Source organism: Heterodontus francisci, chromosome X (genome assembly GCF_036365525.1).
Source record: "Heterodontus francisci isolate sHetFra1 chromosome X, sHetFra1.hap1, whole genome shotgun sequence".
In the NCBI taxonomy this organism is placed as follows: domain Eukaryota; kingdom Metazoa; phylum Chordata; class Chondrichthyes; order Heterodontiformes; family Heterodontidae; genus Heterodontus; species Heterodontus francisci.
Genome location: NC_090421.1, coordinates 15,655,150 through 15,675,103, shown reverse-complemented (window position 1 = coordinate 15,675,103; position 19,954 = coordinate 15,655,150). Strand labels below are relative to the sequence as shown.

At 44.1% G+C, this 19,954-nt stretch overlaps 2 protein-coding genes across 2 annotated transcripts in view; one reads left to right on the top strand and one right to left on the bottom strand.

Annotated features, from left to right (window-relative positions):
* The window catches only part of hat1 (histone acetyltransferase 1), a 232,113-nt gene that overhangs the window by 119,038 nt on the left and 93,121 nt on the right, over positions 1 to 19,954 (top strand). The gene's annotated exons all lie outside the window — the stretch shown is intronic.
* smarcc2 (SWI/SNF related, matrix associated, actin dependent regulator of chromatin, subfamily c, member 2) overlaps positions 1 to 19,954 on the bottom strand; it is a 164,474-nt gene that overhangs the window by 95,679 nt on the left and 48,841 nt on the right. Inside the window, exons 7-9 of the mRNA XM_068024936.1 lie at positions 16,332 to 16,407; positions 5,617 to 5,748; positions 2,942 to 3,057 (exon numbers count right to left, since the gene is read on the bottom strand). Coding sequence (XP_067881037.1) covers positions 2,942 to 3,057; positions 5,617 to 5,748; positions 16,332 to 16,407 — 324 coding nt within the window. The remainder of the gene's footprint in view (positions 1 to 2,941; positions 3,058 to 5,616; positions 5,749 to 16,331; positions 16,408 to 19,954) is intronic.

Below are 19,954 nucleotides of genomic sequence, written 5' to 3'. Positions count from 1 at the left end.
TTCTCCCTTTGGTAGTCCTGCTGCTTATTGCTGTCATTAAATTTTAAAACCTATTCTCTGCTTTGCCTGCCTAGAGGCTTGGTGGTCCCAGCCTACTCCCAGCTCTGCCCTGGGACCCCATCTGAGTACTGCCAGACCTCTGGCTCCCTCAATGCTGATAAATCAGTGTCCTTGGTCATATTACTTGGCATAACACTCCTGTTCTTATAAAACCTCTGATTCACCCAGAGTAATACTATGGTAGATGCATTTGTACAAATTAAAAATCTTGCATATTGGGTGCCTCCTATAATACTTTCACCATCACACTTTATTGTTTTACACCTATTCTACTTACCTCTGGCTTATTTCTATCACCCAATATATTCATTATAAATTTATACTAAATTTATAATTTATTACTCAAACTTCTTCCAGTTGATTGGGTGACATACAAATTTATTCCAGTTCAAGAAAATTTCCTCCAGGTAACTCTGTGACTTCCATGTTTATTTTCTGGAGTTCATGCACATTAAATTCTCAGAGGGGGAGGCTATCTAAGCAAATTGTTAAAATAAAAATGTCAAGGTCTTTTGTCCGCCATTTTTCGCACAGTAACTGAAATTTCTAAAATAAGGTTTTGAACAAAATGAAAACATGAAAAAAATTACATATTTCACAAACAATTATGCTTGGTTATAAAGTTTTTTTTTTTTGAGTACCTTCATTAATATTTTCACATGAAGACCTCCGCCCCTTTTCAAAGTCTGAGCTTGAAGTTTATATTTTGACTGACAGCTGTCACTCAGCTTCAGGGAGATACTGTAGTGAAAGTGTGTGTGGTGTACATCATCTCCAACCATACATCAGCAGCAATTTCTTACTGCCTCATGTCAGAATTTCTGACTTTTTCCCAAAACACAATGAACGACAAATTTTCATTTTTTTTCTTTGACTTTATATTTTAATTATTCTCCATAGCTGAATTCAACTACTTCGGGTTTACCTCAGAAAACACTAGATCAGCTGAACTTACAAAGCCCTTCCCCTCTTTATTTTGGCTTCACTATAGTTATAAATCTTCCTCTTTTCAGGTAAATGCATCAGTTCTCAGGTTAAGATTTTTTAGAATTTATCTGACTAAGTGGTAGTATGGTGGAGGATGAGAGAGAGAGAGAGAGAGAGAGAGAGAGAGAGAGACTCAGGAAAAAAAAAGGGGCAGAGAGTGACAAGAGAGAAAGACAAAGTGGGAGGCAAAGAGAGTGACAGATCTAGAGAGAGCTTGAAGCAGAGAGAGACACACGCAGATGGTGAGGCAGAAAGAGTGAGATAGACCAACAGCAGAACAAAAAGAGAGTGAGAAAGGGGCAGAGAGGGCAAAAAATGAGGGGCACTGAGGAACAGATGCAGAATGAGAGAGACAGAGTAACAATAGGATAAAGTGCAAGACAGAGCAAGCTTGCATGCATGTGCATGAGGCAGAAAGAGACAGCGAGACATAGTAAATCAGTGAGCTGATTAATTCAATCTGCTTAACATCCCTGTTAGATAACAGTGCATCCACTGACATGGCATGAATAACTCCTGGACATTTGCTAGCAGATAGATTATAAATGTCATAAAATGTGCACTTTGAGGTTTGCAGTGACCCAGTAAATGCAATAAAAACAGGCTGAGAATTCTCCATTTTCTTTACTGAGCATGGAGGTTGTCCATGCAGTGATACCCAAAAATAAACACAGTCTAGTTGTACAAAGCAACCTCCAAGGAATGGAGCAAAATCAAGTCCCAGGCCCCCAAGTATGGGGATGCTTCTGAGAACAAACTTATTGGTCAAGTTTCCAACAGAGAATTCTTTAAGTTTACAGTTTTGCTTGGGAATTACTTAAGTTTTTGTGTGTTTGTTGTGTTAGAAACCTTATTTTACTGGCAAAACAAGATGGCGGTCAAAAGGATTTTGCGCGCCCCCCCCCCCCCCCCACCGAAAAAAGCATTTTGAGTAATTTAATTAGCTCCCCATCTCCTTGCCTGTTTATTGGTAACTATTTACTAATTCGTCATTGCTACTTTTACCACCTCTTCAGTAATACTTCAGGCAACCAACATCATTCAATTCATAACCATCTGTTGTTTTTTACAAGTAGATTTCAGCCAATCAAGGATGCGTGATGGAGAATGTGATGTACACTTTGCATATATGATACTTGGAAGTGTGACGGACGTGTGTGAGACTTTGTTACTTCTGTATATTAATAACCCGAACGCAGGACTACTCCAGTAACACACTAATTATTCTTTACACCTCTCCCAGAAACATAATGATGTTGTTTTGAAGAGGGTTTCCTGGGACCAGAAGCCATTTCAGGCAGTGTATTACAATAATTGGTGATTCTCAATATATCAGCACAAACTAATACCTCAAAATACTATTTCAATGGACACCACCTTTTGGCTGCTGCTAGCTTTTAAGAATAGGGCAGGACATACAAGGATAGTATAATGTGCTCTCCAGTAACTCAGGGCAACAAGGTGGGAAGGATTCAAATCAGCACTCAAATTTAACATTGGATCAAAACCTGACATTGCTCCTTTAAACTTCCTCAATCTCCCCAATCCCAAAGTCATTTATCTCTCTCAGCCTTCCATTTGCAATCTTTAAAGAGGTGGTCACAGTGGCAACCTAGATCTACAGTGGCCATATTATTGCTCTTTTAAATGTTTCATATTTTGACAAACCTTTGAGTGGTACAAGATTGTTCATGTGCCTAATTGTTTGCAGGAAAAATAGATCATTTCACTTTCTTTCGGAGGGTGAAGTCTGGGTCAGCAGCCTGGGAGATGTGAATGTTGGCATACCTTTCTGGATTTTGGGTCAGAAATTCACACAGGAGGAAAACAAACCTTTAACATTTCTAACTTTTAAAGTAAATAGTAATTTCCCGAGACAAGGGAAGTGCCTCACCCTTTCTTGGTGTTCTTTTTCTTGGAGTCAGGTGTAGGAGAAGGTGAAGGGGAACGTTTCCTCTTTTTGTGACTGCTTCCCTTCTTGTCTCTCCGATCTGAGTCAGGGCTGTGCACCTTTTGAATGAATGTTAAACAGTCACTCATCCTCCATACAACCAGTGAAACCTCTCACTGAAAGCACCAAGTGTAAGTAAGTCTGTGTACTTCCAGACAAGAAATGACTCTCAATAACAGATGAAGTAGTTATGTTAGTCAGTGAAAGGATACCAACTAATGGGTCTTCTTTTTCTTTGGCCTCCTTATCTCGAGAGACAATGGATAAGCGCCTGGAGGTGGTCAGTGGTTTGTGAAGCAGCGCCTGGAGTGGCTATAAAGGCCAATTCTAGAGTGACAGGCTCTTCCACAGGTGCTGCAGAAAAATTTGTTTGACGGGGCTGTTACACAGTTGGCTCTCCCCTTGCGCCTCTGTCTTTTTTCCTGCCAACTGCTAAGTCTCTTCGACTCACCACATTTTAGCCCCGCCTTTATGGCTGCCCGCCAGCTCTGGCGAACGCTGGCAACTGACTCCCACGACTTGTGATCAATGTCACAGGACTTCATGTCGCGTTTGCAGACGTCTTTAAAGCGGAGACATGGACGGCCAGTGGGTCTGATACTAGTGGCGAGCTCGCTGTACAATGTGTCTTTGGGGATCCTGCCATCTTCCATGCGGCTCACATGGCCAAGCCATCTCAAGCGCCGCTGACTCAGTAGTGTGTATAAGCTGGGGATGTTGGCCGCCTCGAGGACTTCTATGTTGGAGATACGGTCCTGCCACCTGATGCCAAGTATTCTCCGGAGGCAGCGAAGATGGAATGAATTGAGACGTCGCTCTTGGCTGGCATACGTTGTCCAGGCCTCGCTGCCATAGAGCAAGGTACTGAGGACACAGGCTTGATACACTCGGACTTTTGTGTTCCGTGTCAGTGCGCCATTTTCCCACACTCTCTTGGCCAGTCTGGACATAGCAGCAGATGCCTTTCCCATGCGCTTGTTGATTTCTGCATCTAGAGCCAGGTTACTGGTGATAGTTGAGCCTAGGTAGGTGAACTTTTGAACCACTTCCAGAGCGTGGTCGCCAATATTGATGGATGGAGCATTTCTGACGTCCTGCCCCATGATGTTAGTTTTCTTGAGGCTGATGGTTAGGCCAAATTCATTGCAGGCAGCCGCAAACCTGTCGATGAGACTCTTTTTTTATTTATTTATTTATTTTTTATTTAGAGATACAGCACTGAAACAGGCCCTTCGGCCCACCGAGTCTGTGCCGACCAACAACCACCCATTTATACTAACCCTACAGTAATCCCATATTCCCTTATCACCTCCCTACACTAGGGGCAATTTACAACAGCCAATTTACCTATCACCTGCAAGTCTTTGGATGTGGGAGGAAACCGGAGCACCCAGCGAAAATCCACGCAGACACAGGGAGAACTTGCAAACTCCGCACAGGCAGTACCCAGAATCGAACCCGGGTCCCTGGAGCTGTGAGGCTGCGGTGCTAACCACTGTGCCGCCCACTCTGCAGACACTCTTCAGTGTGAGATGTTAAAGCAGCATCGTCAGCAAAGAGGAGTTCCCTGATGAGGACTTTCCATACTTTGAACTTCGCTCTTAGACGGGCAAGGTTGAACAAGCTGCCCCCTGATCTTGTGTGGAGGAAAATTCCTTCTTCTGAAGACTTGAACGCATGTGAGAGCAGCAGGGAGAAGAAAATCCCAAAAAGTGTGGGTCCGAGAACACAGCCCTGTTTCACGCCACTCAGGATAGGAAAGGGGTCTGATGAGGAGCCACCATGTTGAATTGTGCCTTTTCATATTGTCATGGAATGAGGTGATACTTAGTAGCTTTGGTGGACATCCAATCTTTTCTAGTGGTCTGAAGAGACCACGTCTGCTGACTAGGTCAAAGGCTTTGGTGAGATCAATGAAAGCAATGTAGAGGGGCATCTGTTGTTCGCGGCATTTCTCCTGTATCTGACGAAGGGAGAACAGCATGTCAACGGTTGATCTCTCTGCACGAAAGCCACACTGTGCCTCAGGGTAGATGCGCTTGGCCAGCTTCTGGAGCCTGCTTAGAGTGACTCGAGCATAGACTTTCCCCACTTTGCTGAGCAGGGAGATTCCACGGTAGTTGTTGAAGTCACCGCGGTCACCTTTGATTTTATAGAGGGTGATGATATTGGCATCGCGCATGTCCTGAGGTACTGCTCCCTCGTCCCAGGGTAAGGCAGAACAAAGTCTAGAAACCATTACTAAAAGAAACCTTTCAGAGCTGCTGAATACTGGATGATGAAGTGAATGAAGAGAGATTTCAGTTGCTGAATTGTTAGGAAAGCAAACAGGACAGGATCCTGCATTTGATTCTCAAACTTTTGATTCAGTACACATTTACCTGAAATGATTTTTTTTCTTCCTATTCTCAAATAACAAAATACAGTAAATATGTTCTGAAAGCTTCCATCTATATGTTTTTACCAAAATATATTGCAAGTTCAAATTTAAACATAAATCACCAAGAGGAACTATTTTTAGAAAAAAATAGAGTCAAATGTAACGCAGCCAATCCCTCCACTGACTGAAATTCACTTCTAGTCATGAAAGAGGTAAATTGGAAAACAGTAGGAATTACCTCTTCTGTTAATGTTTTGGCAGAAATTCTTTTCCTTCGAACAACAGGTGCCCGGTCATCATTCACCTCATAGTCTTCCTCGTTCATCCATTCATTAAAGGTGTCTGTGTCCATTATCCACTTAGCATGGACCTTTCAACAAACAGGAAGTTTAGTTAGTCTTGAAAATCAGTCAACATACTTGCACAGGATTAAAGAGCAGAGGAATGCTGGAATTCTTCCTGAAGGCTCAGATATCACTGTCAGCAGGAGGTGGGCAGATAAGGAACCTGTTATCTTTTCTGGCTAAAATGTGAACAATCCGTTACTGCATTCAACCCACCAGCAAAAAGACAGTAGTCAATGAGGGAGGGGTTTTACCATTAGAAACGGAGGTGGTGGAGTATTAGTATATAGTATTTACAGCACCGAAGCAGGCCATTTGGCCCAGTAAATCTATGTTGCTGTTTATGCTCTACACGAGCATCTTCCCACCCTTCTTTATCTAATCCCATCAACATATCCTTCTATTCCTTTCTCCCTCATGTGTTTATCTAGCGTCCCCTAAAATGTATCAATGCTATTCGCCTCAACCACTCCCTGTGGTAACGAGTTCCACACTTTAAACACTCTCTGGGTAAAGAAGATTTTCCTAAATTCCCTACTGGATTTATTAAGAACTATCTTATATTTATGGCCCCCAGTTCTGCGCTCTCCCACAAGTGGAAACATCTCTACGTCTACCCTATCAAACCTTTTCATAACCTTGAAGGCCTCGATCAGGTCACCCCACAATCTTCTTTTCTTGAGAAAAGAGCCCCAGCCTGTTCAATCTTTCCTGATAGGTGTAACCTCTAAATTCTGGTATCATTCCAGTAAAAAAAATTTTTGCACTTCAGTGCCTCTATATCCTTTTAGTAATATGGAGACCAGAATTGCTCATGGTACTCCAAGAGTGATCTAACCAAGGTTTTATACAAGTGTAACATAACTTCTCTGCTTTGTAATTCTATTCGTCTAGAAATGATCCCTAGTGCTTTGTTTGCCTTTTTTATGGCATTAACCTGCGTTGCTACTTTTACTGATTTGCATATCCACACATCCAGATCTGTCTGTTCCTTCACCCTATTTAGACTCTTATTGTGATCAGCTATAGCTCAGTGCATAACACTCTCACCTGAGTCCAGACATTTGTGGGTTCAAGTCCCACTCTAGAACTTGAGCACAAAAATCTAGGTTGACACTCCAGTGCAGCACTGAGGAAGTGCTACACTGTCGAATTCCAGCGAGTCCATAACTGTTTTAGAATAAATGAAGATGCACCTTGTGTGAAACAAAGGAAAATCCTCCTCTCCAAGTTGCATTACCAACCATCCAGCAATGGAGCTGAACCAGATTGAAGTGTCAAATACCCAAGACCTTCTCCTTCACATTCTTGTAAATCTCCTCTGCACTCTCTCCAAAGCAACTATGTCCTTCCTGTAATGTGGTAACCAGAACTGCACGCAATACTCCAACTGTGGCCGAACCAGCGTTTTATACAGTTCCAGCATTACATCCTTGCTTTTGTATTCTATACCTTGGCCAATAAAGGAAACCATTCCATATGCCTTCTTCACCACTCTATCTACCTGTCCTGCCACCTTCAGGGACCTGTGGACATGCACTCCAAGGTGTCTCACTTCTTCTACCCCTCTCAATATCCTCCTGTTTATTGTGTATTCCCTCGCTTTATTTGCCGTCTCCAAACGCATTACCTCACACTTATCTGGATTGAATTCTATTTGCCACTTTTCCACCAACTCAACCAAACCATTGATATCATTCTGGAATCTACAGCTATCCTCTTCACTATTAACTACACGGTCATTTTTTGTGTCATCAGCAAATTTCCCAATCATGCCTCCCACATTTAAGTCCAAATCATTAATATATAGCACAAACAGCAAGGGACCCAACACTGAGCCCTGTGGAATGCCACTGGAAACAGCTTTCCATTCGCAAAAACATCCGTCGACTACTACCCTTTGCTTCCTGTCACTGAGCCAATTCTGGATCCAATCTGCCACATTCCCCTGTATCCCATGGGCTTTCATTTTACTGACCAGTCTGCCTTGTGGGACCTTGTCAAATGCCTTACTAAAATCCATGTAGACCACATCTACTGCACTACCCTCATCAATCCTCCTTGTTACTTACTCAAAAAACTCAATGAATTTAGTAAGACATTTTTTTTTTTTTAGATTTTTAGCGATGCAGCACTGAAACAGGCCCTTCGGCCCACCGAGTCTGTGCCGACCATTAACCACCCATTTTATACTAATCCCATATTCCTACCACATCCTCACCTGTCCCTATATTCCCCTACCACCTACCTATACTAGACTAACCTGCAAGTCTTTTTGGCTGTGGGAGGAAACCGGAGCACCCGGAGGAAACCCACGCAGACACGGGGAGAACTGGCAAACTCCACACAGGCAGTACCCAGAATTGAACCCGGGTCGCTGGAGCTGTGAGGCTGCGGTGCTAACCACTGCGCCGCCCTAAATGTGCCGACCTTCCCTTAACAAATCCATACTGACTATCCCTGATTAATCCATGCCTTTCTAAGTAGCAGTTTATCCTGTCCCTCAGAATAGATTCTAACAACTTACCCACCACTGAGGTCAGACTGACCGGCCTATAATTATTTGGCCTATCCCTCACACCCTTTTTAAATAATGGTGCAACATTCACAGACCTCCAATCATCTAGTATCTCGCCTGTATCTAGTGAGGATTTGAAGATGATCCTCAGTGCATCCGCTATTTCCTCCCTGGCTTCCTTTAACAACCTGGGATGCAATCCATCTGACCGTGATTTATCTACTTTCAAGGATGTCAGACCCTCTAGTCTGCTTATTGTATCTAATATTTCACACTCCTCCTCTTTAACTATAATGTCTACATCAACCCTCTCCTTTGTGAAGACAGAGACAAAAAACTCATCAAGTACTCTGCCCACATCATCTGCATGCATGCATGCATAAGTTCCCTTGTACAGCTCTGATAGGCCCTACCCTTCCCTTAGTTATCCTCTTGCTCTTTAATGTACTGATAAAACATCTTTGGGTTTTCCTTGATTTTACCTGCCAATAATTTTTCATGTCCTCTCTTTGCTTTTCTAATTTCCTTTTTTACTTCATCCCTGCACTTTCTATACTCCTCGAGGCTTTTGAAAGTATTACGTTTTTTGTGATCATCATAAGCTTTCTTTTTCTGCTTTAACTTACCCTGTAAGCTTCTGATAACCAGGGGGCTCTAGATTTGTCAGTACCACCCTTTATCTTTGTGAGGACATGCCTACACTGTGCCTGTGGTATCTCGCTTTTGAATACCTCCCACTGGTTTGCCACTGATTTTTCCTTCAAGTAGCTGTGTCCAGTCCACTTTCGCCAGGTCACCTCAGTTTCTTAAAATTTGCCTTCCCCCAATTTAGAACTTTTACTCCTGTTTTATCATTGTCCTTTTCCATGATCATGCTAAAATGTACTGTATTATGGTCACTATTCATTTAAGAATTCATTTTATTTTTAAAATTCAAATTCAAACACTCTCTCTCTCTCTCTCTCAATTATAACAATTGTTCCATAAATATCTCACACACAGCAAAGGCCCAGGAGCTATCAGGGGTAAATTTAAGGATGATCTGCACAATAACCTGATTAAAAGCGATCAGAATACACTCCAAGGGGGAAAATTCTGCCTGATAAATTTCAATTTCTTTGAAGAAGTGAAAGCCCAAGGGGACTGTAGGAAACTCAGTGACCTTTCTGACCCAGACTTCCGGAAGCCATCTGATGAAGTTCCACATGAAAGGCTCTTGGTTAAACTCGAAACATGGGAATTCCGGATAAGCCTTTGATATGGATAAGAAATTGGTTGAAGGGTGGAAAACAACAGGTATTTGTTGGTGCTATGTGGGGCTGGAGGGGGAAAAGCACTGAGCGAAGTGCACCAGGGCTCCGTGTTGGGACTGCCACTGTTTCTAATTTACATTAAAGACTTAGATTCAGCAAGAAAGTGTGAAGTGGCCAGATTTGCAAACATTTTTATACTTCGGGGCAGTGTAATCGGAGGAGGTAGCTCAGAAATTACAGCTCAAGTTGGCAAAACAGACAAAACACAGAAAAATGGCAGATGAAATCTAAGAGAAGAAGTGCCAAGTTCTGCAAGGAAACATTGGTGACAAACATATCCCATGAATGGTGTGGAAACAGTTAAGAGTGAAGCTGCAAGAGACCTAGGAGTAAACACAACACTAAATGGCCTAGAAATTCAATTACACTGCCCATTTTACAGACATAAAATGGCACAATAGGATCCAATATGCAAGGCAGCGTGCACAAATTCTGAGCTGGAATTGTGCTGCCTGCCATATTGGTACAGCTATCCCTTTCCATGTGCAAATAGAGGGCCTAACCTCTGTTTGAGGCTCCATGTGCCAAATTTGGTTGCCCTGAACAGTGTTTTGGAAAACTAGATCCACATACTACATAACCAGTGAGTCCTTAAAGGGACCACTGCAGGCGACCACCAGAAAAGCATGTTTTGTAAAAAAAAAAATACATAGCTGAATGTGCAGCCGGGAGCCCTAGGGCTGTAACTTCAAGCTCCACATTAAAACTGGGGCTGTTGCCATCCATCGCTCACCCACTCTCTCCCAGTCAACAACCTCCCCCACCCCACCCTCAATCACTTCCCCCTCCTACCAAGACCATCTGAGGGACACTACTGGAAGTGTAGTGGCCCAAAATTGAAATGTCCTCGCTGGCGAGCTGCCGGGGATGCCCAGAAGGTGCGAGCAGCTCGCCAGTCTGATGTAAATGAGGCCCAGTATTTGGTGGACCTTGGGCCTACTCATTCTGAAAAAGGGAATGTTCTCTGTGCCCAGTTTGTGCTGGCAGGCCAGTGAGAATCAATATGTTGCGACTCTGCATCGGCTCAATCAACAAACTTCCATCCAATAGAATGTTCAACTACATAACCAAAACAGTACAATATAGGTGAGAGGAAGTTATGATCAAACTGCACAGAGCTCTGGTCAGAGCCACCTTGAGTACTGGGTCCAGTTCTGGTCAGTGAGAGAGGAGACTGTATAGAGAAGAACCAATGTTCTTCTGGCTGGTCGCCAGTGTCAGGGTCTGAGTGATGGGAAAAGACTGGAGAGACCTGAGTTATTCACCCTGGAAATGAGTATCGATAAGGGAATGGAGAAAGTAAATCCAAAATGTGACTTCAAATTAAATTGAGGTAGTAGTACAATGGGCCACAGGGTCAAACTAGTAAAAGGTAAATTTAAGACTGATCGAGATTCTTCACACAGAGAGTGATCAACACATGGATAGAGAAAGGGAGGCAGAAGAACTGGAACCATTTATGAAGCAATTGGATGATGCAATGGGGTGATTGTAGGGCATTTCTGGGTGAAGGAATTCAGGAAGGCCATTCGGCCCATCTTTTAAAAAAAAATTCAGTCATGGGATGTGGGTGACGCTGGCCAGGCCAGCATTTATTGCCCATCCCTAATCGCCCTTGAGAAGGTGGTGAGCTGCCTTCTTGAACCGCTGCAGTCCATGTGGTGTAGGTATGCCCACAGTGCTGTTGGGAAGGGAGTTCCAGGATTTTGACCCAGCGACAGTGAAGGAACAGCGATATAGTTCCAAGTCAGGATGGTGTGTGACTTGGAGGGGAACTTGCAGGTGGTGGTGTTCCCATGCATTTGCTGCCCTTGTCCTTCTAGTTGGCAGAGGTCGCAGGTTTGGAAGGTGCTGTCTAAGGAGCCTTGTTGCGTTGCTGCAGTGCATCTTGTAGATGGTACACACTGCTGCCAATCAAGCGGGCTGCTTTGTCCTGGATGGTGTCGAACTTCTTGAATGTTGTTGGAACTGCACCCATCCAGGCAAGTGAGAGTATTCCATCACACTCCTGACTTGTGCCTTGTAGATGGTGGACAGGCTTTGGGGAGACAGGAGGTGTGTTACTTGCCGCAGGATTCCTAGTCTCTGACCTTCTCTTGTAGCCACAGTATTTATATGGCTACTCCAGTTCAGTTTCTGGTTAATGGTAGCCTCTAGGATGTTGATAGCGGGGAATTCAGCGATGGTAATGCCACTAAATGTCAAGGGGAGATGGTTAGATTCTTGTTACAGATGGTCATTGCCCGGCACTTGTGTGGCGCGAATGTTACTTGCCACTTATCAGCCCAAGCCTGGATATTGTCCAAGTCCTGCTGCATTTCTACACGGAGTGCTTCAGTATCTGAGGAGTCATGAATGGTGCTGAACATTGTGTAATCATCAGCGAACATCCCCACTTCTGACCTTATGATTGAAGGTAGGTCATTGATGAAGCAGCTGAAGATGGTTGGGCCCAGGACACTACCCTGAGGAACACAGTCAGGGATGTCCTGGAGCTCAGATGATTGACCTCCAACAACTACAGCCATCTTCCTTTGCGCTAGGTATAACTCCAGCCAGCGGAGGGTTTTCCCCCCGATTCCCATTGACCTCAGTTTTGCTCGGGCTCCTTGATGCCATACTCTGTCAAACGCTGCCTTGATATCAAGGGCAGTCACTGTCACCTCACCTCTTGAGTTCAGCTCTTTTGTCCATGTTTGAACCAAGGCTGTAATGAGGTCAGGTGCTGAGTGGCCCTGGCGGAACCCAAACTGAGCGTCACCGAGCAGGTTATTGCTAAGCAAGTGCCGCTTGATGGCACTGTTGATGACACCTTCCATCACTTTACTGATGATTGAGAGTAGGCTGATGGGGCAGTAATTGGCTGGGTTGGACTTGTCCTGCTTTGTGTGTACAGGACATACCTGGGCAATTTTCCACATTGCCGGGTAGATGCCAGTGTAGTAGCTGTACTGGAACAGCTTGGCTAGGGGTGCGGCAAGTTCCGGAGAACAGGTCTTCAGTACTATTGCCAGAATATTGTCAGGGCCCATAGCTTTTGCAGTATCCAGTGCCTTCAGTCGTTTTTTGATATCACGCAGAGTGAATCGAATTGGCTGAAGACTGGCATCTGTGATGCTGGGGACTTCAGGAGGAGGCCAAGATGGATCATCAACTCGGCATTTCTGGCTGAAGATTGTTGCAAATGCTTCAGCCTTATCTTTCGCACTGATGTGCTGGGCTCCCCCATCATTGAGGATGGGGATATTTGTGGAGCCACCACCATTCACGACTAGATGTGGCAGGACTGCAGAGCTTAGATCTGATCCGTTGGTTATGGGATCGCTTAGCTCTGTCTATCGCATGCTGCTTATGCAGTTTGGCATGCAGATAGTCCTGTGTTGTAGCTTCACCAGGTTGACACCATTTTGAGGTATGCCTGGTGCTGCTCTTGGCATGCCCTCCTGCACTCTTCATTGAACCAGGGTTGGTCTCCTGGCTTGATGGTAATAGTAGAGTGGGGGATATGCTGGGCCATGACGGTTACAGATTGTGGTTGAGTACAATTCTGCTGCTGCTGATGGCCCACAGCGCCTCATGGATGCCCAGTTTTGCATTGCGAGATCTGTTCGAAATCTATTTCATTTAGCACGGTGGTAGTGCCACACAACACGAAGCAGGGTATCCTCAATGTGAAAGCGGGACTTCGTCTCCACAAGGACTCTGCGGTGGTCACTCCTACCAATGCAGTCATGGACAGATGCATCTGCGGCAGACAGATTGGTGAAGACGAGGTCAAGTATATTTTTCCCTCGTGTTGGTTCCCTCACCACCTGCCGCAGACCCAGTCTAGCAGATATATCCTTTAGGGCTCGGTCGGTAGTGGTGCTACTGAGCCACTCTTGGTGATGGACATTGAAGTCCCCCACCCAGAGTACATTTTGTGCCCTCGCCACCCTCAGTGCTTCCTCCTAGTGCTGTTTAACATGGAGTACTGAGTCATCAGCTGAGGGAGGGTGGTAGGTGGTAATCAGTAGGAGGTTACCTTGCCCATGTTTGACCTGATGCCATGAGACTTCATGGGGTCCAGAGTCGATGTTGAGGATTCCCAGGGCAACTCCCTCCCTACTGTAGACCACTGTCCCGCCACCTCTGCTGGGTCTGTCCTGCCGGTGGGACAGGACATACCTGGGGATGGTGATGGCAGAGTCTGGGACATTGTCTGTCAGGTATGATTCCGTGAGTATGACTGACTATGTCAGGCTGTTGCTTGACTAGTCTGTGGGACAGCTCTCCCAACTTTGGCACAAGCCCCCAGATGTTAGTAAGGAGGACTTTGCAGGGTCGACAGGGCTGGGTTTGCCATTGTCATTTCCGGTGCCTAGGTCGATGCCGGGTGGTCCGTCCAGTTTCATTCCTTTTTATTGACTTCGTAGCAGTTAGATACAACTGAGTGGCTTGCTAGGCCATTTCAGAGGGCATGTAAGAGTCAACCACATGATCTGCAAATATCGTGACTGGGGCAACTTGTGCCAAGAATGGTGGAAGGCCTGCAACTGCACTATGAAGTTTCAAAGCACTTTTCAATGCTGTTTTTGGTTGTTCTGGGAGCATTACAAATGCGTAATAGATAAACATTGGAAATCCAGTTACAGCACCAACTACTGGCATTTAGGGCAATAACTGCAGGTCAATGTGGACATTTTAACATAATCTCCCAAAGGACTATTTACATGGGTCACACATTCCACTGAAAAATCCTATGATTTTAATATGTAATTAAATATCTTGAGTCAAATGTGCATCTCTAGCATCACATCTTTCAAAGGCGACGTGACAAATGCTGGGAACTCCATAGCAGCAATCCCATATTTGCCAGACAATTCACATCTCCTCCAACAATAAAAGGCCCTAACATCTGTCCCTGACCTTCAATGAGTCCCCCACCATCAATATCTTGGGAGTCACCACTGACCAGAAGCTGAATTAGATCAGTCACAGAAGGGCAGTGGCTACAGAAGCAGGGCAGAGACTGGGTACTCTGCTATGAGCAATTCACCTCCTGACCCCTCAAAGCCTCTCCACCGTTTACAAGGCTCATCAGGACTGTGATAGAATAATCACAAGATGCCTAGATGGGTGCAGATGCAACAACAACTTGCATTTATTGAGCACCTTCAATATAATATGTTCCAAGGTGCTTCACCAGAGTGTTAGCAAACAAAATCTGACACGAACCACATAAGGAAATTCGCATAAGGATGAGCAGTAATTTCCTCCAATTAAATATTGGGAAGACTGAAGCCATTGTTCTCAGTCCTCACTCCAAACTCCATGACCTCGCTACCAACTCCATCCCTCTCTCTGGCAACAGTCTGAGATTAAGCCAGTCTGTTTGCAACTGTGGTATCACATTTGACCCCGAGATGAGCTTCTGACCACATATTCGCGCCATCACGAAGACCACCTATTTCCACCTCCGTAACATTGCCCGACTTCTCCCCTGTCTCAGCTCATTCTGCTGCTGAAATCCTCATTCATGCCTCTGTTACCTCTCGGCTTGACTATTCCAACCCACTCCTGGCTGGTCTCACACATTCCACTCTCCGTAAACTTGAGGTCATCCGAAACTCTATTGCCTGAGTCTTAACCCGAACCATGTCCTGTCCCTGTGCTCACTGACCTACATTGGCTCCCGGTCAAGCAATGTTTTGATTTTAAAATTCTCATCCTTGTTTTCAAATCTGTCCATAGCCTCGCCCCTCCCTATCTCTGTAATCTCCAGCCCCACAATTCTCCGAGATATCTGCGCTCTTCTAATTCTGGCCTCTTGAGCAACACTGATTTTAATCACTCCACCACTGGTGGACGCGCCTTCAGTCGCTTAGGCTTGTGGTCATCTGACCTAATATCTCCTTTTGTGGCTTGGTGTCATATTTTGCTTTATGATGCTCCTGTGAAGGGCCTTGGGATGTTTTATTCCATTAAAGGCGCTATATAAATATAAGTTGTTGCTGTTGAGATATTTGGACAAGCTTGATCAAAGAGATAGGATTAAAGGAGGAAAGAGAAGCGGAGAGGTGTAGGGAGGGAATGCCAGGGCTTTTGGCCAAGGCAGCTGAAGGCATAGCCACCAATGGTGGAGTGATGAAAACAGGGAAATGCGCAAGAGGCTAGAATCTGGAGTGCAGAGATCATGGAGAGTTGTAGGGCTGGAACACTCTAAGCTCAACACCATCTACGACAGAGCACTTTGCTTTATCAGCACCCCTGCTACTGGATTCAATATCCACCCCGGCATACAGGTTGCAGCATGCACTGTAGTAACACATCAAGTTTATCTCGACTGCACCTACCAGCTCTGAGACATTTACCTCTAAGAAGGACAACACCAGCCATGTCAATAGGAACACCATCACCTTGAGACCAGGAGAGGGATTGCAGAGACTGATGGGGATTTGGGAGGGGTGGCTAAGAGACTACAGTGACTGTTGGTGACTCGGACATGATGGAGGATGCTGTATTCAGAAAGTACAGTATTACAACAGCAGCTTTTGCTGATTAAATAAAACATGCCTTTCTAAGTTTTGAACATGACCTAAACAGCAAAATAAAAAGATTTTGATTCTGCTTTACCTATGCTCAGTTTCCAAGATAATTTGTTATTGAACCATTTTGGATATTCAATATTTTCAGACAGAACAATGTAGGTGTATGAATGAGAAAATTTTTTGAATTGTCCCTTAAGAAATATTATTAAAATGTACATATTTATATGAGGAATTATAAATCTGCAAACCTTTCGGGGTCGCTCAGTAGGTGGGGGGTCCTCAACTGATGCCTCAATTTCACTGGCTGGAATCCACGTATCATAACTGTAGGGACACAACACCGGAGGAATTTCAACATCGCAATACAGCACTCTTGGCCTCAGTGCTAATACTGTCACTTGCAAATTCTTTGCAACAATATCATTAATGCTTAACAAAATGTTATTAAAGCATTAAAACTTTTCAGATCCAGCCTCCAGATTGCTGCTCAGAACAATGTTCCATCAGCATCCTGATAAATATACAATTAGCAGAAAATCTTGTTTAGAAGTAACATTTTTACAACTGTTCTAAATGAGTTTCAGTAAAGAACTAAAAACAGCCAAAAATTTCTGGCCAATTTATATATTTTTATAGCACAACTTAACATAAGGACTAAAGGAGCTTGCAGACCGATTTATAGATAGGTTGAAGTGAGTGGGCAAAAATCTGGCAGATGAAGTATAATATGGGAAAATGTGAAGTTGTTCACTTTGGCAGGAAGAATAAAAAAGCAGAGTATTAAATGCAGAACAACTGCAGAATTCTGAGGTGTAGAGGGATCTTGGTGTTCTAGTGCAAGAGTCACAAAAAGTTAGTAAGCAGGTACAGCAAGTAATAAAGAAGGCTGATGGAATGCTATCCTTTATTATGAGAGGAACTGAAAATAAATAAGGATTTTATGCTTCAGTTATGCAGGGCGTTGGTGAGACCACATCTCGAATACTGTGTGCAGTTTTGGTCTCCTTATTTAAGGAAGGATGTAAATACGTTGGAGGCGGTTCAGTGGAGGTTTACTAGATTGATACCTGGAATGAGCGGGTTGTCTTATGAGGAAAGGTTGGACAGACTGGGCTTGTTTTCACTGGAGTTTGGAAGAGTGAGGGGAGACTTGATTGAAGTCAAGACTGTTCAGGATCTTATACAAGCTGAATGTGGAAAGGATATTTCCTCTTGTGGGCGAGTCCAGAATTCAGAGGGTTGTGCGACTTTGGAACTTCCCGGCTCAGAAGGTGGCAGAGGCAGGGTCATTGATTAATTAAGGGGGTAGATAGATTCTTGTTAGGCAAGGGAATCGAAGGTTATCGGGGTAGATGGGAGTGTGGAATTCGAGACACACCGATCAGCCATGATCTTATTGAATGGCGGAGCAGGCTCGAGAAGCTGAACGGCCTACATCTACTCCTAATTCATATGTTCGTATGTAACTTGTTTAATATTTCATTTAATAATTGAAACAGCATTTCAAATATAAAATTTTGCAGACAAGTGACATCATGGGATCAATTGGGATGTGCTCACGTCCTCTAAAATTCCATGTTTGGGCTAGATGAGTGCTTAAAGTAGTGTTTAGCAGCCTCGAGAAGAAGAAAATGATATTTCAACAGTAAAGTGTAATCACTGGACAAAGGTGCTGCCGTACGAGGATATTCTATCACTAGTAAAGTGGTCAGGTGATGAGGTAAGCAAAGAAATATCATCCATGTGCCGAGTTGTTATTGGGGAAATGCCCTGTAAATTGCCTGAAACGTGTTCTCAAAATGGAGTTTCAGCTTAAAGGTGTCCAAGAAAATGGAGTCACTGGTTAAACTGAATGCTGGGAAATTGAAATTAATTAAAATCATAAATAAACCATTCCTTAGCAGTGGCAGATGGCCAACTAAATGCTGTGCTCAGGACAGGTGCATTAGGAGGACAAAAGTATGTCGGACCTTATATGGTCCTAGGTAGGACCCTTTGTTAAAACAGAGTTTAAAGAAGCAAAAGTAGAACGTGGCATGCCTAAGTATCCATCTCTCACTAACTTAAGGGTCTTTCTTTAAATGGCTGATAGAAGTTACTGACACCTAAAGAGGCAAACTTTTCTGATACGTGTTACCCAGGGTAGTCAACTGAATGGAAATGCCCCTCAATTACTCTTCCACTCCCAGCATTCCCTCCTCACAAATGAGCCCTCACTCATCCCATACATTACTGCTTAGGCCCATCTTTTTCTCAATTATATATCTCATGCATGAAGTCCATCATCTGCTCTCTTGATCCCCTCCTGACTGCCCAACTTCACATCCTCTGCTTGCCTGCTGCAGTGTCCCAGTGAAGCTCAATGCAAGCTCCAGAAACAACACCCTCATCTTCCGCTTAGGGACTTTACAGCCTCTGGACTCAACATTAATTTCAACAATTTCAGAGCATGACTGCCATTTTTAACATTTTTATCTTTTTAAATTGAACTAAATTTTTTGACCATGTGCCTGTCTTAAACTTGTTTTTTTTGTTTTTGCTTTCGGACAGAGCTGTTCATTATCCTGCCATTAATGCACTCTCTGGAATAATGCTTTGTCTTTTACTACAATTATTAGCACTCCCTTTGCCTTCTGTTCCATGACATCTCTGTCATTTCATCTCTCCTTCCCTCTGCCCTATCTCACACCTTCCCTTTTTGTGCTTCTTTCCCCACGCCCCCACCCCCCCCCCCCCCGTTGCTCAAAACCTATTACATTTCTAACCTTTGCCAGTTCTGATGAAAGGTCACTGACCTGAACCATTAACTCTGTTTCCCTCTCCACAGATGCTGCCAGATCTGCTGAGTATTTCCAGCACTTTTTTTCAGATTTCCAGCATCCGCAGTATTTTGCTTTTATTCACATCCCCATCTGCATGTTTGTTGACATCAACCACGTTTCCCTATCTCCTTCAAAACCACCATTTATATATTCTCTTCGAAAAACCCAACCGTAAACCTCTCCAACTGTCATATAAATTCCAACTTCCCTTTCTCTAAAGTTCTGGAATGTGTTGTTACCTCACAACTTTGCTCCCATATTTCTCATCACTTCTTGTTTGAGAGCTTCCAATTCACCTTTGTGACAGTGCTATCTGCCACATTGAAAACACTAAATTGCCTCTAATAATGCTTTCTCCTCTGCCTGCAGCTCTGATGTATTCCAGGGCTCCAACCTCAGTCCCTTCTTCTCACTTTTCAGCCCATCCAGTCTTGACTCCCTTAATCCACCAAGCTCCCATCTCAGGCTTAGTCGGGTAATATGGGACCTTGGTGTACTGTTCAGCTCCAATGTGAGTTTCTCCCCACACATCTGCTCCATTACCAAGACCACTTTCTCCCAACCTCCAATACACTGTCAGCCTCCATCCTCACCTCTGTTGAGACCTGAATGCATGCCTCCATCATCTCAAGAGTTGACATCTCTAATGCCCCACCTCCCCAAATTCTAATTCATCCAGAATGCCACAGCCTGTATCATCACCAGCACAACATTCCAGATTTCTATTACCTCAGTCCCCCTCAGGCTTATTTGCTCCCCATGGTTCAGCACATGGACCTTACGATCCTCATTCTCACTTTCAAGTATACCTATAGTCTCGCCCCACCCTACTTTATTTTCATGGAATGTTTTTGGCTCCCCCATAAGTACTTCCACCCTCTCTCTTTTCCCTTTCCACTTAGCATCGACTGGTTTTCTTGCACCTTGTAAAGTGTTTTAACATGTCCCTCTATGTGAAAAATAGTATAGAAACATTATATAAAGTGGCCCCTGAGGGCATGGCACTCAAATGGAAGCCTGTGATCTATATAAATATGTCTCTACCATTT